This window comes from Mytilus edulis, chromosome 6 (genome assembly GCF_963676685.1).
Source record: "Mytilus edulis chromosome 6, xbMytEdul2.2, whole genome shotgun sequence".
NCBI lineage: Eukaryota > Metazoa > Mollusca > Bivalvia > Mytilida > Mytilidae > Mytilus > Mytilus edulis.
In genome coordinates, this window is record NC_092349.1 from 61,273,989 (window position 1) to 61,301,748 (window position 27,760).

Here is a 27,760-nt window from a genome sequence, read left to right on the forward strand (position 1 = left end):
TTGCACTCTTGATTGTTATAGACATATGTTTAAGTAACTTTAGAATAATAGCTCTTAATTTCTGTAAAACTATCCATCTTAAGGAACCAAAAGAACACAATTTTAATGCTGCCAAATAACATTCTAATAAAATGGAAACTATTGGCACCTTAAATTGATGCCGATAACAAGTTATGCAACTTTTAATTCAAATGCCTTCCATTTTAAGCCAAACAATCCATCCTGAAGAATAAAAAGTACTCAATTATCAGGCCAGAAGTGTGCTTAAAGAACATAATTTTAAATTCCGTTGTACAATAGTCTACCGTAATGAAAAAAATATTGTCATCTTTTGTTGTTGCCGACAACAAATATTGCTATTTCAATCTTAAATTCCTTCACTTCTATGCCTTACAATCTATTCTTAGTTGTAAAAAGTAATCAACTATCTGGCCAGTTCAAGAATATTAATAAGGGAAAAAAAACTATTGTCACTTTTCATTTTTATCGACATAAATATTAGAAACAGTTGATTTATAGAACTCTCACTTTGTGTAAAACTATTCATCCTTAAGTGCCAAAAGAACTGAATTTTAATGCCCTTGTTCAATATTCTTGGAAATTGAACAAATATTGGCACCTTCTGTTCTTCGCGACAACAAATTTAGCTATTTTCAACTTAGAAGCCTTTCCGTTAATGTAAAATAATCTCTCCGGATGTATACACAGTACCCCATTATCAGGCCAGTACAAAAATACTTACAAAACTTCATTGTTACATTTAGAGACATGAACATTAGTAACCATATACCTCTCAATTTATGTAAAACTATTCATATAGGTACAAAAAAAAACATAATTTTAATGCCGTCGTATAATATTCTCAAAAAATAGAAAATATTGGCACCTGTTGTTGATACCGACAACACATTTTGCTTTTTCGACTTACACTCCTACCATTTATTGTCAAACAATCTATCTGGAGGTATAAAAATACTCCATTATCAGGCCTGTACATGAATAATATATACAAGAAGAAATATAGGAACTTTATGTTGTAGTCAACATATGTTTTACATATTTAATAACCATAGATGTATGGAGCTTTCAATTTGTGTACAACTATCCATCCTGAGAAACCAAAAGATCAACAATTAAATGATGTTACTCAATCGTCCAATAAAAGAAACAATATTGGCACCTTACATTAATGCGGACAACAATTTTTTCAGTTTTAAACTTTAATTCCTTCCCCATGTTCCCTTTCATGTCAAACAAGGCATCCTTGAGTATAAGAAATACTCAATTATCAAGCCAGTGCATGAATAATATTAGATTGAAGAAATATTATCACTTTTTATCGTTAACGACATTAATTTTAGTCACAAATGGAAAAATATTGACACACTATATTAATGCCGACAAGGAATTTTGCAATTTTAAACTAAAATGTCTTCAAACAAGCCATTCGTAGGTATAGCAAGTAATGAAATATCAAGCCAGACCAAGAATGTCAAGAAAAAAATGTTTCTTCAATTGCAAATTTTGATGTTAAAAATGTTAAATCAATGACTCTCGCATCACAACAATTTTGGTAAAAATATGCCAAAATTAAATACATGTGATGAAAAACTGTAAGTACAAGCAAACGTCATATATAAGATAGCATCAGAAATAAGTGGTCAACTGTTCAATGACAACATTATTTATTGCAAACTTATCTGTTCAGACTGAAAGAAATATCTTAATCTGAAAATGTTGTTTTGGACCATGTAATCGTTTTGAATTACATAACCACTCACGGAAAAAAATAAAGATATTTTGCGATTCCAGAAAAAATATATTTTTGTTACTTATGTACAATTTTGCATTTTCAACTCATTAAATACGTGCTATAGCATGCATTGTATTCGTTAATCTATAAATTTGTCGAAACTGGACTAATTTTGCGTAGTATCAATGATACCTTGACAAACTGCGTTAACGCGCGTCTACTACCAAAGGGATACGTGCGTTTACTTCTAATAATAATAAAAGACATGCCTGTTTCTCTTTAATGCGAGGGTAAACGTTAAAATAAACGCCTGTTTACTTTATATATCTACTGATTTATTTTAGTTTACGCAGAGTAAGTGTGGTGTTTATATGAAGGGCATGTGAGTGAACACCGTGTTAACTTTGTCCGCCTGTTTACGTGTAATGTTTAGTTTGCTCTCAACTGTACTCAATCTATGTTTGCGTTCAACAAAACTTTGAAATATGTATAGAGAAAAAAAAATCTACATCACAGACAGTCAATCGTAATGCTAGCTTCTTTGTAGTCTGACTTAGAAATTCCTGTATAATATCTGACTTAAGCGGTCAAGGAACACATGTTTACAGGCCCATTCAATATTTTTTATTGTATCAATGATCTCACTGTCTTTATCTATTCGGAGAAAAAGTCTTGTCGATATTGCTTAGGCCTTCTTATATTTATGACATACCTGACTATATGTGAATGCGAGAACTAACATAATTTCATTTACATACTGTTAAGTTGATCTGATAAATTACTGGTAAATATTCTCATTGTCAGTTTATTTTAAACTTATGCGTTTGAGTATTCCTTTTGTATTTTCGCCTTTCTTTTATAATTACATTAACTCATGCTAGCACATTACCATAGACTTCAGAAATTACTTTTCTATTACGGACCTGGTATCATCCCGAAACTCCGACGTGAGTACAAGGCAGAAGCCGAGTTTTTTACGATTTAATGACCGACACACAAAAGGACATGTGAACATATAGTTAGTCTGTTGTTATTTATGTATTATTGTCATTTTGTTTATTTTCTTGGGTTACATATTCTGACATCAGACTCGGACTTCTCTTGAACTGAATTTTAATGTGCGTATTGTTATGCGTTTACTTTTCTACATTGGTTAGAGGTATAGGGGGAGGGTTGAGATCTCACAAACATGTTAAACCCCGCCGCATTTTGCGCCTGTCCCAAGTCAGGAGCCTCTGGCCTTTGTTAGTCTTGTATTATTTTAATTTTAGTTTCTTGTGTACAATTTGGAAATTAGTATGACGTTCATTATCACTGGACTAGTATATATTTGTTTAGGGGCCAGCTGAAGGACGCCTCCGTGTGCGGGAATTTCTCGCTACATTGAAGACCTGTTGGTGTCCCTCTGCTGTTGTTTTTTATTTGGTCGGGTTGTTGTCTCTTTGACACATTCCCCATTTCCATTCTCAATTTTATCACAAACCATATGTGTGACAAATGTGTCAAAATGTTTAAAACAAAAGTTAAGCTTTAATGTCAATACGATAATGTTTTGAAAATAAAGATGTTTAGGACATTAATACCAGGAGTGATATCTTAATAGTTGATTAACTAAAATATTGGAGATATTTATTTGTTGATTAAACATTATTATATTTATTGTTGTGATAACTTCGTTGCAAAATTTGTGAAAGTATTAAAGTAGCATCCTTCAGTTCCTCGTCTTTCGAAATACTGTATACATGCAAATCTATTTTACAAAACACAAAATCTATGATTCGCTACGTTGCAGAATACCAACTAACCAGATCAACAATTACATGTTATATGGTATGTGAATGGCTTAGCCTTGTTGAACATAAAGATGCACATATTCTGAGTTTCATCAATTAAACATTAACGGCAAATGTGTCAAAACTTATATCAAGTTTGAATATTCTCAAATTAAATGAAATAACAATATACATCGAAAGTGTTATATAAGCAATTAAATGTTCAAGTAATGTATGATCAATCGAAAAGTTGTTGATCGATATTATGATTAATAGCAATAATGTATTGACGAAAGCATTATCAACAATGTTACTTCAACTACATCTGTATTTCAGTGATTCATAGATACAAAAGATCCGTTTTTCTATATGATTATCATGATTATGTATGTCATTATTACAATATTATAGAAAATTGTAATGCATAATATTCTGTAATATTAACGATTATAAACATATCAACTTTGATAAATTCCAGTATTGCCTTAGATTGAAGTAAAAACAATCACTTTTTCCGTATTCAAATAATTTACTTATTGCATTTTAATTTTTAAAACACGATTGGTCTATTTTGAATTTAGTTACAGCTCCACAATTAATGACAACAAATGAATCATATCATTATATCACTACTTACTTCATCTGTCTCCTGAAATCATAAAAAAGAATATAACATTATTCATAACGTTACCTTTATATAACAACATTTTTCATTAAATGAGTAACGTGTATACAAAAAACCATGAAAAGAAGTGTGATTTCTTGAACGTAATTACTCCAATGATGTTTAAAAAAAATTAAAAGATAAGCTTAATCAATCCTACAATGTTATAGCCAATCTATAATTGCGTTCAGTATAATACCAACCCTTTAGATTATTTATAGATAAAATATCATCTGTATCACATACAGTCAATCGTAATGCTAGCTTCTTTCTTAGAAAGTCCTGTATAATATCTGACTCAAACAGCCGAGGATCAAGTGTTTACAGATCCATTTTTTTTTTCATTTTATCAATGATATCATAACCTCTACCTGTTAGGAAATAGTATATACATCTTTTTTACATGTAAAGTCAGTTGCTATACTAAATCGTCGACTATTTAAATTAGTATTTATGAGTTTTCCGTTTTTTACAATTTGTGAATTAAACACATCGTTTTTAGGTTGTTGAATTTGGTGAACACTTTTTGTGAAACAGACTTTTCGATATTGTTTAGGCCACACGTAACATCATGACATGCCGGAAAATATGTGACTGGCGAAACTAGAACAGTTTCTTCACATACTGTTAAGATATGTTAAGCTTATGGATTACTCTTAAATATTTTCATTCTCAGTTTATTTTCAACTTATGAGTTTGAATGTCCCTTTTGTCATATTTTGACTTTCGTTTCTATTATGGACCCGATATCAACCCGAAACTTCCACATGAGTCCAAGGCGCAAGCCGAGTTTTCACTTTGTTCGAAGGATCATATAATGACCGACAAACCAAAAGATTAACAAATGTCTCAAATTGTCAAAACGATGATGTTTTGATAATGAAAACGTGTAGGACATTAATACCAGTAATAGGATGATAATGATTGATTTTTTAAATTCCTTGAACTATTTATTTGTTTTCAAAACATTCTAATATTTTTGTTATGATAACTTTTTTGAAAAATTTGTGAATGTATTAAAGTTGCATCCTTCATTACCTCGTTTGCCGAAATACTCTACAAATGCAAACCTTTATACAAAAACCCAAAAATCTGTCATTAGCTACGTTGCAGAATAACAACTCACCAGAATCAACACCTACATTTCATAAGGCATGTAAATGTGTTAGCCGTGTTAGAAATAAAGATGCACATACTCTGAACTTTATCAATTACACATTTATGTCAAATGTGTCAAAACTTATATCAAGTTTGAATATTCTCATTTTCAATTTGCATAATGTACATCGAAAGTGTTATTTATAAAACGCAAACCGCGCGTAACATCATGACGGCCCTTGTATAATCCCGAAACTCCTACATGCCGGACTATGTACGACTTGGAAACTGACACAGCTCCTTTCACGTACTGTTAAGCCGACGTTAAGCTTATCAATTACTAGTAAATACATTGCCAGTTTATTTTCGACTAATGGGTTTGAATTTCCCCTTGACTTTTTTTGCCTTTCTTTTATAATCGCATTACCTCATGCTAGCACATTATCATACAATTCAAAAAAAACTTTTCTATGACGGACATGAAACCATCGCGGACTTCCCACATGAGTCCAAATCACAAATTGAGTCTGCGCATTGTTCGGAGGATGATTTAATGACCGAAATACAAGACATGTAAATATATAGTTATCACAAACCATATCTTTCACAAATGACTCAAAATGTCAACAAAACTGAACTTGTAATGGCAATACGATGATGTTTGCATGGTAAATGTTCAGAAAATTAGTACCAGAGATAATAGCGTAATGGTTTGTTTTTGAACTTGTGTGCGATTAACATGTTTCCTATACACTGCAATATTCATTTTCATTCAATTTTAAAAATTGGAAAGTATTAGAGTTGCATTCTCTATCTCCTCATGTAGATATAAAATACTATACATGCAAACTTAAATACTAAAAGCCAAGATCGTGCATTTGCGAAGTTTGAAATATTGTCATACTAGATCACCCCATACATTTCAAAATGTTGATACAACTGCCATCCTTGTTAAGAATTGAGATGCAAATAAGTTGTCAATTAATTATTACTAGTAAATTACGTAGTTTGATATGGTTTACTACTTCAGACAAGCACAAAGAACATTTTCAATGTATAGAACTTAACATTGTTTACTTGTTTTCGCCATTTCACGATGCAGCTGAAGCAATGAAGAAAACAAAATTTCTTATTTGTATAAGAGAAATATTTGAAATTCATCCTTTATTAATTACCTTTCAAACTATGTAATTATCTGTATATGTATTTAGTATTTTGGGCCTAACTTAATATTTATATATAAAGTCTTTTATTTCTTCTGATGATAATCATGAAATTACAAACAAAGTAACAAAAAAAAAGACACAAGAGTTTTTACCAGGCTGCCAATTAAATTACATATTGAAATATCAGAGTATAGCTCCCTAAATTCCTTTTTAAAGCATTCATTCCTAAATGCATTTCAAACATGTTTGAATTCTTAAAATGTATTTATTCACCTAAAATTGACTACATTTAAATATTATTTACCGTAGAACAGCTTAAAAGCTATATTTTTGCAGGTGGCGGTATTTCAAGCAACTAAATGAGTTGTTATGATTGGCTGTGTAATTAGTAAGAAACAGTAATATTATGATATCAAAAACTTCCGTAGCATTTAATTAAATAAGTTATATGGTTTTATGGTAATTAACAATTGAATCACAGAGAAATATTTTGAATTTTCATTCTTTTTTATCCTGTTCACCGGAATTTCACTAAAAAGACGCTAATTATTAAATATACGTCACATTTTAAAATGCGTTTGACAATTGACTAATAGTATCTGTTATAAAAGTTGTTTATATTTCCCTACATAATTTTATTATTTAAAAGACGGAATATGAAAAAATGTTGACATCTTGTTAAGTAAGAAATTGTCTTGGCCTATGGTTGTGATTTGACAGAAAATGCACCTTACGAATATTTGACGACCGGACAAAAAAAAAGAGACATATGATATTGCTTTCGAATAATATATGATTTATCCCTATGATAGGTGAGTGCATAACACTGAAATTATATGGTTAATGTTACTCGACAAGAAATATCATCAGCACTGTTGTTGTAACTACATCCGTGATAACTATTTGTTAATCCAACATTATTGAATATAAATTATGTATTTGAATAAAACAATATTATAACAAATCATATTTACAATTTTCTCATGGATTGGAGATTTCAAAGATATAACTATAGATACATTCTGAAATAGCTATTATAAACTAAGTGTAACAACGTTACTATGTTTGGGAATATATAATATTTCATTATTCAAATATTGTACTGATTTAGATTCAATTGTTCAGAAACGAGTAGTTAGATATTAGAAGATGTGGTATAAGTGCCAATGAGACAACTTTCCATCCAAGTCAAAATGTATAAAATAAAAGTACACCAATATAGGTCTTCAATACGGAGCATTGGCTCACACCGAACAGCAAGCTATAAAGAGGCCCAAAAATTAAATTGAGCTGTAGAAGTATAGTCAAAGACTGCCAAAGAATATTATAATTTTATCATTACTTACTCATGTACACTGTGAGCCCTGAAATCATAAAAGAAATATTGATATTAAAATAGTATTCATTAAATTAAGTACATATGTTCAGAAGTTTAATTCCTTGAACGATATTATTGCAATGATAATGAAAACAGACAAGGAAAAGATTCAATAATTAATCCTGATTTAATTTGTAATAGCAATTCTACCTCTGTGACGTCATTTTTAATGGATCTACACACAATTCATTTCATATACTATTTTGGTATGATGTGCATTGCTAAAAAAAATCAATGGCAAACACACGTTTACTTTAATAGGTATAAAATATTTGGAAATGTTTTGCCATATCCTTTGTGAGCTGTCAATCTTGTCATGACAAATGTTAAACAAGATTTCATACTTGATCAATAACAATTATGTAATCATTATAAAGATTTGGTATGCTTGCAAATGATAAAATTATTCACTAGGGATCAAATGACGTATCTTCGTTGCCATATTTACGTGTTTTTTATACCTCACATTTTCAATTTTCGGAATGTCTCATGTGACGAATCATAAAAAAAAATATAAATTAGCTTAATTCTGAAGTGTATGGCAACTCTTTCTGTGTGACGATTTTTATTTATATTTCTACACAAAATTCAATTATCTGCTTCTCCGATATGTTGTGCATTGCTAAATTAATACTAAATAGCATAGAGTAAAACAACTAAAATACAGAACTCCAAGGAAAAATTAATAAAAAACGGAAAGTCTCATAACAAATTGGAAAAATCAAAAGCTCAAACATATGCAATTTCCTTTAAAACAAATGTTATATTTCTGACTTGGGAGAGGCATTTCCTTTTTTTTTTATTATTTAGAAAATGTAGGATTAAACCTTGTTTTAAAGCTAGCTAAACCTCTCAAACACGACATGACTTTTATACGTGTTAAACATTGGAAAATGTCATGCCATTTCCTTTAAAAACACATTTCTTCCTATTATAGAACTGGTATAATTCCGGGACTCCCACAAGCCGAGGGTTTACATGGGTCGAAGGATGATCTAATGGCAGCAATTGAAAAGAACATTACTAAAATATAGTGATCACAAACCATATAATTAAAAAATGTATCAAAATTTCCAAAAATAATCAACTTTTAATGGCAAAACAATATTTCGATAATCAATGTTTAGGACAAAATGACTTGTGGGGAGAAGGGGAAAAAATACGAAATCCATGTTGGAACAGTCGTGTAGAGACATATTGTTGCACTAATAGGATATAGTTTTGGTAGACAAACAATGCCCCAATTCTGTTAGAGACAAATAAGTTGCCATATTGGAATAGAAAGAGGGAATATGTGCTATATACCTTGAAATATCGATGCCAATAAAATTCAAAAAACCGATTTCAGAAGCTTTTTTGTCCAAATCAAACCCCTGACACAAGATGCTGTCTAAATTAAATTTGGTTTTCACAGAGTAATATTCATTGAGTTATCAATGATGAATTGACGTGGCGCACCCTGGACAGAGGCCAATGGAGCAAAGAGGAAAAAGGGAGGAGTGCAATAGGCCACACAAATTCTTGTAAAAACAAACATAAACACTTCTGTATCAGACTTTTGCATTTAATTTTTTCTTTTTCTTTTTGACAATAAAAGTTAAGTTAAAAAAGAGAGGCGGAAGATACCAACGAGACATACAAATGCATTAGTCTAAAATAAACTGACAACGCCATGGCATAAAAAAAAAACACAAAAGAAAAACAACAGTACATAAAACACAACATTTAAGTTACATATAAGGGGGTACCAACACTCTACCCCCCAAAAAACTTGTCGTTTAATTTTTCTTGTTTTTATATCATTGAAATATTAGGCCTAGATGAATATCTTGTAAACAAATTTTAATTTGAACCGTTAGTAAAAAGATATGGCCACCCAAATATAGCATTGGTCACATGCTAATTTCGGTCGAGCTTGGAAGTTCTAGAAATATGGGTATATGGGTATATATGTTATTTTTTTTTTTGAAAATTTAGCCTAAATTGACATTAGCATAGTTATTTGGTGACTCAGTAAATTTTTAGTTGATCGATGCCCTTTACTTGTTTTTTACTTTTTTACTTAAGTTTTTTTGTTTTTTAATTTAAATTTTAGTCTGAAATAAAAAGGGGGGTCTAAGATAAGTATGTTTATTTAAAAAAAAAAGTGTCGTTTATTTATTTGAAAAACTAACCATTTGTAGTACTATATCAGTCTGTTGTTCTTGCAAAAATTTATAACTATTCATGATTTAACCGCCAGATTGTGTTCTATTTAATATTAAAATATATCCCCATCCTCGATAAATAAGAGCAAGATCCATTCTCATAGTACATATGGGCCATAACTTGTTTGTCTTTTGATCTAAGCCTTAGATATTTGGCATGTGGATGTATCATCATCAGGTTAAGTGTCTTGTTTCATGATGACCTTCATGATGACCTTCAAATTTGAGAGCAAGATCCATTCTCATAGTACATATGGGCCATAACTTGTTTGTCTTTTGACCTAGGCCTAACATCTTTGCCATGTGAATATATCAAGTGGTGGTGTGCCCCTCTCAAGTATGACCTTCATGTGACCTTGAACTTTGACGTCGAGGACGATAAATGCATTTTAAGCAAGAAACACTTCAGCGGAACACGACTTTTGACCTAGGCTTAATATATTTGATTTGTTAATTCAATTCAATTGAATTCAATTCAAATTTTTATTCAGAGTCGATATTTAGTAAACAAATACATATTATACATATATTATACAAGCTCCAATGAGCTATTCATATCGACAATAACAGTATAAACACATTATGACATATCAACAAATTCCATGCATACAAAATACATGTATTATCTGTTATCAAGAAGGGGTTAACCTTTTTTGTTTTTGAGATGAGAGCTGTTGAAATAAACAGCATGAAACGCCAAAAATACAAACGATACATAGGGAAAATCCTAAAAATCTGCAGATTTTTTTACATTATCAATATTTTCTATTTTGTTGGTCCACAGATTTATAATAAAATTATATACGATTAAGAAAATGAACGACGAATCCATTGGTGCAAACATACACAGCTCCTGAAAATTTGAACTTAAGTGATAGAATAGAGCAAACCATGCGAGATTCTCATGTATAATCAAGTTCGTTAAACATAGAATTTGAAAGTATTTATGCATAGGTTATGAACATTGGATACAAATGGTTTCAAGTTAGATTATAACAAATCAGTCTTTAACATTCTATCACGTTTAAGAGTCTTAACTCATTTCACCTCTGATTCACCAAATATAGAATTACAGTTACAAGTGTCACATTATATTTTTGGCCCCCTTATACTCTATTCGGACATAATCTTGAATTGAGACACTTGAGAAGAAAAACTTAACTTCAAAATTGTATTCACCTCTTCTTAAACCCATTTCTCTGACGTCAGTCTATTGTTCCAACGGTGGATTATTTTTCAAAAATCTACTGACCACCATGTTAACTTAATATAACTTATATCATAACTTTTAACTTACGATATTTTATCCTCTCAAAAACGAATGAATAATATAGGTTCAATCTCGCGCGTATTTTCGACAGTTAAGTCTGTAGTCTATGCATTTTTTTTTTATCTTTATGTAGTCTATACATGATACCACTAGACCACGAGTGCTGATATAAATTGTTATTTAAATTTCACTCTTATAGCGTATATCTGTCAATGCATGTCAATAAACTGAATTTAATGAAATATATAAACACTATAAAATCAAGGAATTGTAGATATTACTTACTAGTACAATTCCTTGATAAAATAAACATCCATGTACACATTACACTTATTACTTTTAAGGTACAAGGCCTTTCCCTTTTCATCATCTTTTGGTTTTATGATTATAATGATATCATACTATGATCACTTAGTAAATCTTTGTTTGATTATAAATAGTCCAAATATACATCAGCATTTAACTGAGTCTTATGTGAATAAAGTGTGATTAACTACGACTGTAAAACTACTTCTTTGACGGTGAAACCAGAAACAAAATCGTCAACTTTAGAGTAAAAATGAAATATAGATACCTCTAAGATAAGAAAAATATTTTGGTAGAGAAAAACATTACAAAAAAAAAAACATTCCGGATGCTAGGCTTGAACTTGGCACTGTTAATATCACATTTTTTTTTTATGTCGGTGCCAACGACTAGACGATAACGGCTATGAATAGCTTAAATTACACATTGCAAAATTGACATAATTATATATTGTACATTTGAAGCAAAAGCAATTCTGCTTGGGTTTTAGGATGCGTACCACAAATAATACTAGTTCATTAACTGATTGGAGATGGATGACAAATGCAATAAAGTTAAAAAAAATCAAAACAAAATGAAAGGGAACTAGTTTCAACAAAATGTATATATAATATTTCAATTATGACCAATCATAGTATCTATTTTATCAACAACTGGTATCGAGTAAAGTGGTGTTATTGTGAATTAATTCATTTAGTTTTAAAATGTGTATAGTAATTTTGAATGTGTGTTGTAAATTCAATTAAACGGGCCATTGGTTTGATCATTAGGTTGCTAAATACTATATATGTAAATATTAAAGGTTTCTAAATGTTGGTAATTAAAAAAAAAATTCCAAAAAAGATTTAAAAAAATCCATATATTAGTTATATGTCTATTTGAATGAATTATAAATACTAAAATCTAATCAATATCAATTATTTGTCATGAATGAAATAATCATAAGTTAAATCTAAATGTGAACCGTGTGGATCTAGTCAGTTCCAGCTATTAGACAATAAAAAAGACAAAATACGAAATTGTTTTTATGAAATTCAGTTGATTCATTGTCAGATCATGACACAGATAGTCGTTTTATTAGAAATGGGTTAAGCTAGAGAATTGATAAGAAGTAGTGGATTCGAAAACGAAAATCAACTCGCGACTAAAGTCGCTCATTGATTAACGTTTACGAATCCACTACTTCTTATCAATTCTCTACTACAGAAATATCATTAGAAAACAAATTTCACTCCCCCTTCGAAATTAGAATTTGATAAAGCCTCGTTCACACCTTACAGGATAGAGCGAACGGATGCCGAACGGATAACTTTTTTAATCCGTTCATATCCGTTAGACGTACGTCCATATCCGTTTCGTGTCCGTTCAGCTTCCGTTTTATCCGTCGACGTCCGTTCTGTACGGTTGAACATTTTGCGCATGTTCAAAACTTTGAACGGACGACCAACAGATGAAGTGTCCTTTTAACGTCCGGTAGTCGTCCGTTTATAACGGTACTCGTCCGTTTTGTTTTCGTTTTGAATCCGTTACTTGTCCGTTATACATCCGCTGGAGGTCCGGTAGACCAATTCACTTTTTACAATTCACAATTTAACGTATGATATACGGATGTGAAACGGACATGAACAGAAGGATAACGGATAAAACGGATACGTACCAAATGTAAAACGAATAAATGCCAATTAAAAATTTCGCGTTAGAAATGCCAATTTTTGGTATGTCAGATTTTTTTGAATGTCGTGAATGCTTATTATTCATGATTGATTGTGGAGTAAGAGCACGTCTTCACTATTAAGTAGCTCTCATTAAGCCAAACTGAACTTAAATCTGCACATATAAACCTTCTAGACTATAAAATAAAACCAGTTACACGGAAACTTTTTAATTATTTTTAAGGTCAATGTGATTTAAATGTATTAATATTGCCGCCTTAAATTTTCCGCTTATCTTTTTCATCCGTCTTATCCGGTACGCTTCCATTAGGTGTTCGTTTTATGCGGTACTCGTCCGTTAAATGTACGTTCGACATCCGTTCTGTCCGGTACGTTTCAGTTTCTCGTACGTAACGTATCCTGTGTGTGTCCGTTAGCCATTCGTTACGTGTCCGTTTTATATGGTCAGTACACCAACGGACTCCCAACGGATAAAAATTTTGTCAACGGAAAACGTTTTTTCATCCGTTCAGCGTCCGTTCGAGCTACCCGTTAAGGTGTGACCGCAGCTGAAAGCAGAAATAATATGTTCTATTTTTATCATACATGTGTATTTTCAAATTCAACCATCGTTCTAAATTTATATTTTACTTTCCCCAAAAATTGCGGAATAGAAGACACCTGTTTCTTTTTTACTCCTGTCAGGATAAAGTTGAATACGGAGAGTTGAATGACATTTTTTTTTTTCTTTTTGAGATACATGTTAAGAGTGCTCAATATTTAGTGTCTGTGTAATGTTTTGTGGACTGAATCTGATGGTGTTTTTTTTGTTGTTGTCTTTGTTCCTTGAGTTGTAAATGATGCAATAGTGCTCGATCATACGATTGGTATATTCTTACTTTTTGTATGAATATGAATCATGTCCAAAGTTTTTAAATTTCATAAAACACGAACATGCCAGCGATTTTCAACACACAAATTCACATGTCATATATATTTTTTATTCGTAACCTACTATTTTTACGCTTGTGTATTTCATTTAAAAACTAACCTTTACATTGTATTACTATAGGATACTCAGATTTCCGATTGTAGTCATTCTGATAATTTCGTGAGAAGTTTAAAGACAACATAGGCATACTTGTTGGATTCATTATAGACAGCACGAAGTCATTTCTCTTTCGTGAGCCCATTTTCCTTTCTATGAGTATGGGAGATAATTAAAACGACGGTAAGCCCAAACAACGTTTCCGCTATCGATTGGATAGGTGGAGAGGGGACTTGCCAATACAACATGCCTTATGCAAGCAGATCGTGTTTAACTATTCTTCCCCCCACATACTAGGACTATGATTTCCCATAAAGAGGATAAGTCACCTCAGTCTCTGCTGCTATGGCAATTGTGGTTATGAATATAGTTTAACTGTTGTAGTGGTCATTAACGATGGTTAATCGTCTGGCTCAGGTGTTTCCCTTCATTTTTCCATTTGCAAAAATCTGACCTCCTGCTTTTCTTTTTTAAATTTATTTTATTTTGAAATTTACCTGTTTGGTCTCTTTGAAGATTTATTTATTGGAAATGTGTTACTTTAAATGAATGGAAGGTTTAACAAATGACAATATGTGTACATCTGCTCTTAGCAACAATGTAAACATTCTGATCAGGATCTTTTAAAAGCTTGCATATTGCAAGTGATTTTAAAACGCAGCAATGAAACAGACTATTAGTAAGCGTTATATTTTCTTAGGTGTTCTGAACCCCTTAATATAGGAAATAATTTGTTCACCTCCAGAGGTGAGTTTCTAGCACGTGATATTCCCGCTAGTGGTTGTTTCAGCGTACCACAGTACCACTGGCCCCCATAGAAAATTATTGATATTTAGAAGTAAAGTTTAATACTTAAAATGTGATGGAAAACAAGTGATCACCATCCATCTTGTGTTTTCTTTTAGAATTTATGTCTTGAGATGATATATTTGTATTGCCAAATTCAGGATTTTAAGCATAAATAAAAGGAATCCATACCTTAGTCTGTCTTTTTTTCATTTTTTCATTAACATATACATGTTCCCTTATCTAAACAATAGTGTTTTCAACTTTATTCTAAGCAAGCACTTACGAAACAATGTTGTGTTACTTTCAAAAAGCGCTAAACATTTCAGAACATTTTAGCGCTTTTTGGTCTTTTTCAATAAACTCTGTAAGAGATGATTACTAATTTTTAGCGCATTTTAGGTTTGCATTTGTGCCGGATACACTAAGAATCACATATTTTACAAGGATATTAGTTATAACTATTATTCAAAGATTATTCTTCCAAAAAACCACACTGAACAGTTATTTAAAAGAGAAAAAAAAAACACAAAAAAAATCAAGCTGTTGTCTAAATCGTGCTCAGGCAGGCAGTAAACTAAATTTAGTCTTTATAAGGGCACATGCATTGAATTACCCATGATAACTTGATGTAGCGCACCCTGGACCGATGCCAATGGAGTAAAGAAAAAAAGACGGTTGCATTTGGGCACTAAAATTCTTTAGAAAACAAACAATTACTTCTGTATCAGACTTTTGCATGTAGTTGGTTTTCTTTTTGAAATTAAAAGTAAAAAGTAAAAAACCAAAAACACCGAACTCTGAGGAAAATTCTAAACGTAAGGTTCCTAAGCAAATGGCAAAATCAAAAGCTCAAACATATCAAAACGAATGGATAACAACTGTCATATTCCTGACTTGGTACAAGCATTTTCTTATGTAGAAAATGGTGGATTAAACCGGGTTTTATAGATATAAACCTCTCATTTGTATGATAGTCGCATACAATTCCATTATATCGACAGCGATGTGTGAACAAAACAGAGACATAATAGGTAAAAATGTCAAAAATAGGGGTACAGCAGTCAACATTGTGTTATAATCTTAATCACAATAAAAACAAACAAATATGTCGACAAAAATAAACAAAAAGGCCTATAGACAAAGCACATTAGCAAACACGAAAGACATGAACACAAAAATTTACCATAACACACACTAGTAATCATAATTTAGATTGATCGGCCGAAAAGGTATTAACCCTATTTAAAAAAAAGATAACTGGAATATTTAATAAGATTAGCAAAATTAAAAACGTTTTTTTTTTATCTTAATTTTGATTAAATCCATTTTAAACTATTTTAATATCAGTCAAATAGATTCCCTTGCGGTCATTCAAGTTCAGATTTCTAGGTTCATGCTTTTCGTATCAACTTTGAAATGTATTGTTTGGACAATGTTTACATGCAGTCTGGAGAATTTGGCAGTCCATTCGTCAATTTTCGTTTTAAAAATAAGAAGAAAGTAATTTCCAATTCTACAACCAGTAAAAACATTACCTATTATAAGTTTGTTGTAATAAAAATCTAATATTATAAAAGGCCACAAAATGACAAATATAAAACAATTTAAACGAGAAAATTAACGGCCTGGTTGTAGTAATAATGAACGAAAACCAGAAAAAAACAAAGTTCATTCAAAAGCAAACTATTGTTGAGTTATACAAAATAAAACAGTATTCTATGCATATGTGATTAATTTTTACTTTTACGTCATAACTTTAAACAGTCTGTTAGAACAAAAACATAAAATCAAATGCCTTAATATCATGATCCTATACTTTCGTACAATAAGTTTTCATGAAACTTTTCGTATGAGAAAGTTTTGTATCGAATATTAGCTTATTACTTGTGTTGCAGTTAATTTTTATCGTCTATAGACAAAAACAAAAGATTAAAACTGTATATATAATACAATACGGTCAGTATTTTTATAAAGAAAACAATAAGCAGCCTGTAATACCTTTTTTTTAGGGGGACGGGGGTGTCTACATTTAGGTTACATATGAAACTTTAATATTGAGACATAGATTCTTTCAATTAATTGATTGAAACATTCTTTTACTTGCATGATATAAAAATATAAGAAGATATGGTATGATTGCCAATGAGACAACGGTCACCAGAGTTAATATCGGTCACCTTATGCGGCCTGCAACAACAAAAAAACAGACCAAATATAAGAACAAACAGAATATACATGTAGAGATTTATTATTCCAATATCTTATTTAATATATTATATAACTGAATATCAAAACAGTTTAGTAATTTCAAGAATTTGTATAGTCAATCCTTGGCCATATGGATGCTATTCATTCATGAATAGGATCGTGAAGATACTTCAAATCAATATTTTTCTTTACCTAAATGGCAATTTGATCCGTCCTTACTGTCAGAAAATGATATGCGTTTAAAATAAATATTCCTATAAAAAACTGAATAGTCATTTCACAGTACATTATTTTTGTATTTATACTATTTACAAATACGTAGAGTATATATTGTAATGACTGTCAAACAAACAACTGTCATGTATGAACCTTTTTACTATTTTTTTAGGTTTGTGTTTTCTTTCTTCTAAAGCAATATCCAAATATGTTTTTGACTTGAGGCGTGTTTGATTACAAACAATCTAGAACTAGTTTGAAAACCAACACGTTATTTTACAAGAAACCAAAACCGGGTTTTCTCGGTTTCACGAAAAATTGAAACCTGCCCTGAAACAAAATTTATCAGAATCAAAATGGGCGGGTTTTAACCAGTGTGCCTATCATAGATCAGTCCATCTATTAATAGTCAGGTGTTTTGGGAATAAACTTATCAATAACGTGCCCAGGTGTGGTCATTGATCCGGTTAAAATATATAAACGCTTTATGTGTATTCAAAAAGTAAAAAATGAGACACAGCCGTTGATTTTCTTGTAAAATAGCGAGTTTTAGTTCTTGGCATTGTCTATGAGTTTGATCAACTTTGAATGAGGCAAACTGAAGTTAGAGTTCGGAAACGGAAATGGGAAGGACGGAAGGGCGGTAAAGTGTAACACTTAATGGTCCAGTTGCCTATGGCGTGGGCATAACACATTAAAATTGCGAAGTACAAGATACTTAACAGTTTTTATTGCAAGGGTGATCTCAGTGAAATATGTATTCATCTTTCTATTCTTTTATATCTATGTTCTGGTTCTTTTATACACAAAAAAAATATGATTGATCATTTTGTATATAAATTAAAAATGAGTGATGTACAAATAAGACGACGTGGTATGGTTTCCAATGCGACAATTCTCCACAAGAGACCAAATGACACAGAAATTAACAACTATAGGTCACCGTACGTCATTTAACAATGATTAAAACCCATAAAGCATTGTCAGCTATAAAAGGTCCCGAAATGACAAATGTTAAACAATTCAAACGAGCAAAATACAGTTACATGGTGCTGTGATTGTGTATTTAAGTATGAAATGATCGAAAACTTCTATGAAATGGCCCTGGCTTGAAATTAATGCTAATACATTGGCCATTCTTTTTGTTTAACTGTAATTATATACATTGTATATATGAAAAAATAATTTGTAAAATGCCTTTTGTTACCCATCCCAAATAAAACAAATATTCAAAGATGTTGCGCTTTAGCAGTATTCTTGAGGAAAAGCCGCATTTCAATGTTAATAAAATATTAAAATGCAGATCTAATATACTTTAAAATAATTATTGTGACTGTATTTCCAGTGACTTTTTATCCATGACATATCTTCCGTGATTATGTTTTTTCCATGACTTGTTTTCCAACATTCTAAATTAGTATGTCTGAAACTGTCAAACAGAATTCAAGACCCCAGTAACCGGATGTGATATTAATTAGAGTATGTAAGTATTATATTGTATAATATACAAAATGCAATACTTCCATGATTAGAGATACAAGTATTGTTTCAGATTTTAGACATTGGTTTTAAATTAGGAATGGAAAAATTGCGGGGAATTAATTTCTAAAGAGAACATATATATAGGTATTCGCCGTATTAGTACATCAAGACTAACGAATTAATAAAAAGAGGACATTTTATATACAAACTATCTAAAACTGAGAGACAATATTTTTTTTCAAATTCGAATTTCATATGCAGGTTAAACGTAAACCGATTTATGTTTTTTTTTTGTGTGAGAATATCGTGCAATACGACAAAAACGGAGGGAGGGGTTGTTTACTTATCTATCTTGGTTTTTATTTTGTTTTGACGAACTTTTTTAAAATATAATCTTAAAATGAAAATACATATGTAGCATTATTCTATAATTGTAAAGCATCTTTGCAAGATGCGTCAAAAATATCATGCGTTTTGTACTTTTAATTACGATTTATCTTCCTAATGGCCGGAAAGTTTTTGATTAATGTATTTGCAGACAAAACCCATTCGCAATAATTTGCATTGCAAGACATTAAACTCTTATTTATAAAACTTTAAGGATTAAAATTGAATTGCATGAAATCAATGTACAATAACACAATGACGGGATGTATAAATACCGAGCCACGTCAAATGAATATTGCCAAGAATAGTCTAAACAGTTAAAGTAATAATTTACAAAGACAAATAAAAGAATACTATATCACGTTATAAATATGATAAACAACGTCAGTACCTAGAATCTATACTTCAAGACCATCGTGTATTATTAGTGAAGTTGATACGGAATATCTATCAACAAGGTCATGGTATCTTCCGATGAACTTTATAGAGAAAGGACGAGACGTTCTTTGAACTACCCCTGGTTCATCCAATTGTTGCTCTGATAATGGTGACGCTTTGCAAAGTCTGAGTAGCAAATGCAAGCTTTTTAATACCGAATGAGTTTGGAAATGTATATCCCATATGCAGGTGAAGTTGGTATATTGCTACTAAGGTGGGGGAAATTGATAATTTAAAAATTAGAATCGTCTCGTTTGTCATAGTTTCTAGTACTGACATAACCGCTTATGTCAAGTTCGAGGTATAAGTCTAAAAATTAGGCAGAAGAAGCCGTGTAAGTTGTTTTCTAAATGTCAAGTTATAGAGGAGATAATATCAGATAAGTTTGGATTGTTAACCGAAAGAACATCAACAATATATCTGAATGTGAAATTAAATGATCTGGCCTCTTTGATCTTCTTGTTTTGACAAGTGTCTGAAGGAACTCTGACTCTTATGAAAAAAGGAAGAGGTCGGCAAGGAGAGGCGCACAGTTCGTTCCCATTGGAGTGCCGACAATTTGTTGAAAAAGTCTACCTCCAAATTTAACAAATAAGTTGTCAATAAGAAACTCCCGCATACTGATCACGTGCTCCTCTGTGTAGCACGTTTTAACTTTTTGTTAACTAATAACAAAATATGCCGTTTGGTTTCCAAAAGTTATAGCGTATGCTACCATTTTTATGTTGAAAAGCATTGTGGATTATTTCTTTTAGACTATTTTCTAATTTCACATACGGAATGGTGGTAAACAGGGTTGAAAAGTTTTGATAGAACTAATTTCAGAGAAAAATCGAGATTTAAAAAATTTCAGAAATTCTTCAGAGTTGTTTAGAATCCACATATGGTTAATACCACTAGGCGAGTAACAGTTTCACAATACTACTGAAGACCCTCTTTCACTGCGGACAGAAGCTTTGTCAATCTAATGGACAATTCTTTAGTCCAACATGTACGGAATTTTGTGAAGCTAAGGTATCCAATACAAACAAGGTAAGTATTCCGATTTGCTGTTCAATGTAATGTTCATTGAAGCCATGATGAAATACCTGAGTGCTCATGTATTCCTTATTCGTTTACAAGACACTCGTTGTAATATAATTTGAAGCTTTGTCCGCAGGAACAACAACATACGTATCGTGATGAGATGATAGACATTTCACAGTCTTTGTGTCTCTGAAACGGACTTTGGTCGATCATTCACACAGTTTCTTAACTTATGAATGCGACGTTTCATCAGAGACCTGATTGTTTTGATCCATTCTGCCAAAGTGTCAAGTTCAACGTCTGGGTAAGCCCATGTTCTAGCGTAGTCCTCAATGTCATCCATAATTATTCTGAAGTTATTATTCCAATTGATGTGTTGGTGTTCTCTAAACTTAGGACCACGAAATATCAACTTTCGGAGATGTTCACGTTGAATTATGTTTAGATCTCCAGTAATAACATGGCCAGGGGGGTGTAAATATAAGGCGACTAGGAACAGTCACATGTCAAAGATTTTTTTTGGGTATTCTTCTAAATCAAGGTCCTGCAATGCTTGCTTATAGTTACATACTTTACGTGCAATGGTTTTAGTGTAACTGTAGGATACAATAGGAGCAGACTAATTTTGAAAATAAAGTGAAATTTTAGATGTCACCTCCTTGTGATGTAGAACGTTGCTTATTTTGATTGCATCAATTCCTTTATTGGTATACTGAACAGGAAGGAATTTCCTCATTTCCTCATGTAAAGGTTCCGATCTTACTGGTTTAAAAAGACGGAAAAGAGCTACTTCACAAATTATACTGACCAGTTTGTTTATTAGAGAAAATGTATTTTGCATCCTTTGTCAGGTGCATAATCTCTCAAACATTTTAAATAATTAACAGGCAGTGAATTTTTTTTAGTTATCATGTAATGTAACCCTCGAGTATAATGGATATGTGAAAGAAGGTCATCAAAGCTCCTAGATTTGAAAGACTTTTTTGCATTAGGCAGATGGTACTGTTTTTGCCAATGACTACGTTACATTTAAGTTAATTTCATTTGTCATGTTTAACATTAAAGTTAAGTTAAGTTACATTTAATATAGAAAATATTTTTTTCTCACCTCTGGCAGTGAGATTCGAATAATCCGAATTCCTTAAAAACATTTTTTTGGGGAGCAGAATTCAAGATTATATCTGGAAGTTGAAATAGAGTGTTATCTTCTATATCTAGACATTAAGAAAACATGTCACCAAGCACTGAACCATGGACATGTTAACTGAAATGTACAAAGATGTTTTTTTCTATAAAATTGGTTTTTAATTGTGTGTTGAATGCAATTAAACACAAACAAATTAAACAGTTTTTTGTTAATCCACTGGTGACCATGGCAACAAATAGCATTTTTTGAGATACCTTTCAAAACTTGTAATAATGAGCGCATTTTCCTGAAGTTCAGGTGAATAGAATAACAATGAATAAAAACCAAATATATGTGTATGTGATTCAATTGTTTATCACCATAAAACCCAATAAAATATTTCAGTTTAGTGCTAATGTAGTTTTTGACATTATAATATTACTGCAAAAAACTCTTCTTGCTAATTTTAATGTAGTCAATTTCAGATTGAATAAACAATTCAAAAATGTGTAAAGGAAATATTACATGCGTGATGCATGCTTAAGAGGAATTTAGGGAGCTATACTTTGATATTTCAATATGTAGTTTAATTGGCTGCCGGCTAAAAACTGTTATGTCTTTGTTATTTTGTTTGTAACTGCATGATTCTCATTTAAAGAAATAAAATACTTATATATGAATATTAAGTTATGCCCAAAAAAATAAATACATAATTAGACATTGTTATAAAGCTTATTAATGAAAGTTTGAAATTTAGAAAATGTGTTTTGTTCGTTCTTCAACTGCATCGTGAAAAATTTACCAGAGACTCCAAGGAGCCTGTGTCGCTCACCTGATATTTTTTATAAACAATTGATACATAAAATTAATCAACTGTTATACTTTTCCTTAAGTTTCAGAAGACTTCTGTAAAAGATTACCAAAAATTAAAGAAAAAATGTTAAAGATTTACTTTAAAGGGCAATAACTCCTTATAGGGTCAATTGACCATTTTGCTCATGTTTACCTAGTTGTAAATCTTACTTTGCTGAACATTATTGCAGTTTATTTCTATCTATAATGATATTCAAGATAATAACCAAAAACTGCAAAATGTCAGTAAATTTACCAATTCAGGGGCAGCAACCCAACAACAGGTTGTTTTATTGATCTAAACATTTAAGGACAGATAGATCTTAACCTGATTAACTTTTTTACACGTCGTCCAATTTGCTCTAAATGGTCCGAGTACACAGTTATTTCGTAGTGCATTTCTTTTAGACAATAAATGAAAATTAAAAAAATCCCACCTGCGCTTTCTCAATAATATTTTTACAGTGTGTTGTACTACTTTTGGGACAAATTATATCAAAATTATAGAAAACTCCATCAGCTCTAACTCAAAATATGGACAATTTTGTGTTAAGGGGGTCTTGAAATCTTTTGACAGCTTCCGAAGTGCTAATTTCTGACCTTTTTCAGCTGGACCTAATCACTACTTTACATTAATATTTATGACCCAATTTTTTTTACAGTGTCATTTCACCCCCCAACTTGCTATATGAGGCATAAAACATGGAGAAATAAATTTGGAAGGGGTATAACAAAAATTGGCAAGTAACACACTGTCCACACTAAGGACTATATTCGTGGACAACGAAAATCAAAGGACGATAACTGTGTACTCGGACCTAATAGGATAGAATAAGTTGACCAATCTTAATAAAACTTGGTATGACTAAAGCTTAATATATTATAAGACTGCTTACAAAGTTTCATAGCAATAGGATATATATTATAGACAATATGATTAATTCTATATTCAACTTTGTGTGTTAAATTTAGACGTTAAAATTGAGAAATTTCAACTATCAACATTTGGGGCTTTTAAAATTTAAATATTGGAAAAAAAATACTTTTAAAATGCCTTAATATATAATATATCATGTATTTAAAGCAATAGAGTACTCATTTGATATATCAGACTTAGCATAATTATTCAAAAGTCAAATTTATATGAGCCTGTGCCTAAAAATGAAGGTTTTCCAATGAAGGGGGGCCTTACATGAAGATGTAATATTTTCCAGCAATTTTAAATTTGTGAAGCTTTTTGATTATAAATAATCCTTACATATGTATTTAATGTACTTTAAATGGAAAGAAAACTTACAAATAACATATCATATTAGTTTAAAAGGGTCTTAGGCCAAGTAAGACTAAAAATAATTTAGGGTCAATTTAGGCCGTAGCACATATTTACATTAAAAAATGCATATTGAAGCTATAGGAAATAAAAATTTGTGTCTTTTCTATCATTTCTATACTCAGGTGACATGATACAATAAATCTGAGCACTAAAAGGCTCTTACATTCAACTTTTTTAGCAGACAGTATGGTCTGATACAAAGATTTTTCACTTTTTAGTGAAAAACTTGCATGCAATTTTAGTCTCAACAGGCTTATATTTGAACCCCATGCTATCCTACAGAAGTAAAGAAAGATATTATGTGAAATGAAACAGGTACAAAAGACATTGTTAAGTGCTTTTTATACAAATTGAGTGAGGTCTTTATTTTGGACTTCAACTTTTATGTGCCATGCTCCTCACATTTAACTTGATCCAAACAGGGCGTTAGGCCAGGGTCATTTATACAACACATTTTGCTCATATTGTCTGAGATAATCTTCTTTTCTGTAGATTCAGAGTTCACACATGAGTAATAAAACTGGATTAAAGCATAGAAACACAAAAATTGACACATGAAAACATGTCAGATAGAAAGTCAGAGTGCCACTTATGCATCAAAATTGAAAAAGCTATAAAATGCTTATTTTGACCATATAATGCCAAAATTGGTCATTTTTGCAGAAATTCTATCAAATAAAAGTTTAAATCCTTTAGTTTTATGCTATTTGACAAATTGACACCATCAAATCATTCAGGGAAGTTTCCAAAGTACAGATTCTATATTTCCTGATTTCACCTCTTAGGTCCGAGTACACAGTTATTTCGTAGTGCATTTCTTTTAGACAATAAATGAAAATTAAAAAAATCCCACCTGCGCTTTCTCAATAATATTTTTACAGTGTGTTGTACTACTTTTGGGACAAATTATATCAAAATTATAGAAAACTCCATCAGCTCTAACTCAAAATATGGACAATTTTGTGTTAAGGGGGTCTTGAAATCTTTTGACAGCTTCCGAAGTGCTAATTTCTGACCTTTTTCAGCTGGACCTAATCACTACTTTACATTAATATTTATGACCCAATTTTTTTTACAGTGTCATTTCACCCCCCAACTTGCTATATGAGGCATAAAACATGGAGAAATAAATTTGGAAGGGGTATAACAAAAATTGGCAAGTAACACACTGTCCACACTAAGGACTATATTCGTGGACAACGAAAATCAAAGGACGATAACTGTGTACTCGGACCTAATAGGATAGAATAAGTTGACCAATCTTAATAAAACTTGGTATGACTAAAGCTTAATATATTATAAGACTGCTTACAAAGTTTCATAGCAATAGGATATATATTATAGACAATATGATTAATTCTATATTCAACTTTGTGTGTTAAATTTAGACGTTAAAATTGAGAAATTTCAACTATCAACATTTGGGGCTTTTAAAATTTAAATATTGGAAAAAAAATACTTTTAAAATGCCTTAATATATAATATATCATGTATTTAAAGCAATAGAGTACTCATTTGATATATCAGACTTAGCATAATTATTCAAAAGTCAAATTTATATGAGCCTGTGCCTAAAAATGAAGGTTTTCCAATGAAGGGGGGCCTTACATGAAGATGTAATATTTTCCAGCAATTTTAAATTTGTGAAGCTTTTTGATTATAAATAATCCTTACATATGTATTTAATGTACTTTAAATGGAAAGAAAACTTACAAATAACATATCATATTAGTTTAAAAGGGTCTTAGGCCAAGTAAGACTAAAAATAATTTAGGGTCAATTTAGGCCGTAGCACATATTTACATTAAAAAATGCATATTGAAGCTATAGGAAATAAAAATTTGTGTCTTTTCTATCATTTCTATACTCAGGTGACATGATACAATAAATCTGAGCACTAAAAGGCTCTTACATTCAACTTTTTTAGCAGACAGTATGGTCTGATACAAAGATTTTTCACTTTTTAGTGAAAAACTTGCATGCAATTTTAGTCTCAACAGGCTTATATTTGAACCCCATGCTATCCTACAGAAGTAAAGAAAGATATTATGTGAAATGAAACAGGTACAAAAGACATTGTTAAGTGCTTTTTATACAAATTGAGTGAGGTCTTTATTTTGGACTTCAACTTTTATGTGCCATGCTCCTCACATTTAACTTGATCCAAACAGGGCGTTAGGCCAGGGTCATTTATACAACACATTTTGCTCATATTGTCTGAGATAATCTTCTTTTCTGTAGATTCAGAGTTCACACATGAGTAATAAAACTGGATTAAAGCATAGAAACACAAAAATTGACACATGAAAACATGTCAGATAGAAAGTCAGAGTGCCACTTATGCATCAAAATTGAAAAAGCTATAAAATGCTTATTTTGACCATATAATGCCAAAATTGGTCATTTTTGCAGAAATTCTATCAAATAAAAGTTTAAATCCTTTAGTTTTATGCTATTTGACAAATTGACACCATCAAATCATTCAGGGAAGTTTCCAAAGTACAGATTCTATATTTCCTGATTTCACCTCTTAGGTCCGAGTACACAGTTATTTCGTAGTGCATTTCTTTTAGACAATAAATGAAAATTAAAAAAATCCCACCTGCGCTTTCTCAATAATATTTTTACAGTGTGTTGTACTACTTTTGGGACAAATTATATCAAAATTATAGACAACTTCATCAGCTCTAACTCAAAATATGGACAATTTTGTGTTAAGGGGGTCTTGAAATCTTTTGACAGCTTCCGAAGTGCTAATTTCTGACCTTTTTCAGCTGGACCTAATCACTACTTTACATTAATATTTATGACCCAATTTTTTTTACAGTGTCATTTCACCCCCCAACTTGCTATATGAGGCATAAAACATGGAGAAATAAATTTGGAAGGGGTATAACAAAAATTGGCAAGTAACACACTGTCCACACTAAGGACTATATTCGTGGACAACGAAAATCAAAGGACGATAACTGTGTACTCGGACCTAATAGGATAGAATAAGTTGACCAATCTTAATAAAACTTGGTATGACTAAAGCTTAATATATTATAAGACTGCTTACAAAGTTTCATAGCAATAGGATATATATTATAGACAATATGATTAATTCTATATTCAACTTTGTGTGTTAAATTTAGACGTTAAAATTGAGAAATTTCAACTATCAACATTTGGGGCTTTTAAAATTTAAATATTTGAAAAAAAATACTTTTAAAATGCCTTAATATATAATATATCATGTATTTAAAGCAATAGAGTACTCATTTGATATATCAGACTTAGCATAATTATTCAAAAGTCAAATTTATATGAGCCTGTGCCTAAAAATGAAGGTTTTCCAATGAAGGGGGGCCTTACATGAAGATGTAATATTTTCCAGCAATTTTAAATTTGTGAAGCTTTTTGATTATAAATAATCCTTACATATGTATTTAATGTACTTTAAATGGAAAGAAAACTTACAAATAACATATCATATTAGTTTAAAAGGGTCTTAGGCCAAGTAAGACTAAAAATAATTTAGGGTCAATTTAGGCCGTAGCACATATTTACATTAAAAAATGCATATTGAAGCTATAGGAAATAAAAA

General features: G+C 31.0%; 1 protein-coding gene across 1 annotated transcript in view; it reads right to left on the reverse strand.

Annotated features, from left to right (window-relative positions):
• LOC139526536 (uncharacterized) overlaps positions 1-27,760 on the reverse strand; it is a 103,637-nt gene that overhangs the window by 9,625 nt on the left and 66,252 nt on the right. Inside the window, exons 5-7 of the mRNA XM_071321694.1 lie at positions 7,800-7,817; positions 4,163-4,174; positions 929-989 (exon numbers count right to left, since the gene is read on the reverse strand). Coding sequence (XP_071177795.1) covers positions 929-989; positions 4,163-4,174; positions 7,800-7,817 — 91 coding nt within the window. The remainder of the gene's footprint in view (positions 1-928; positions 990-4,162; positions 4,175-7,799; positions 7,818-27,760) is intronic.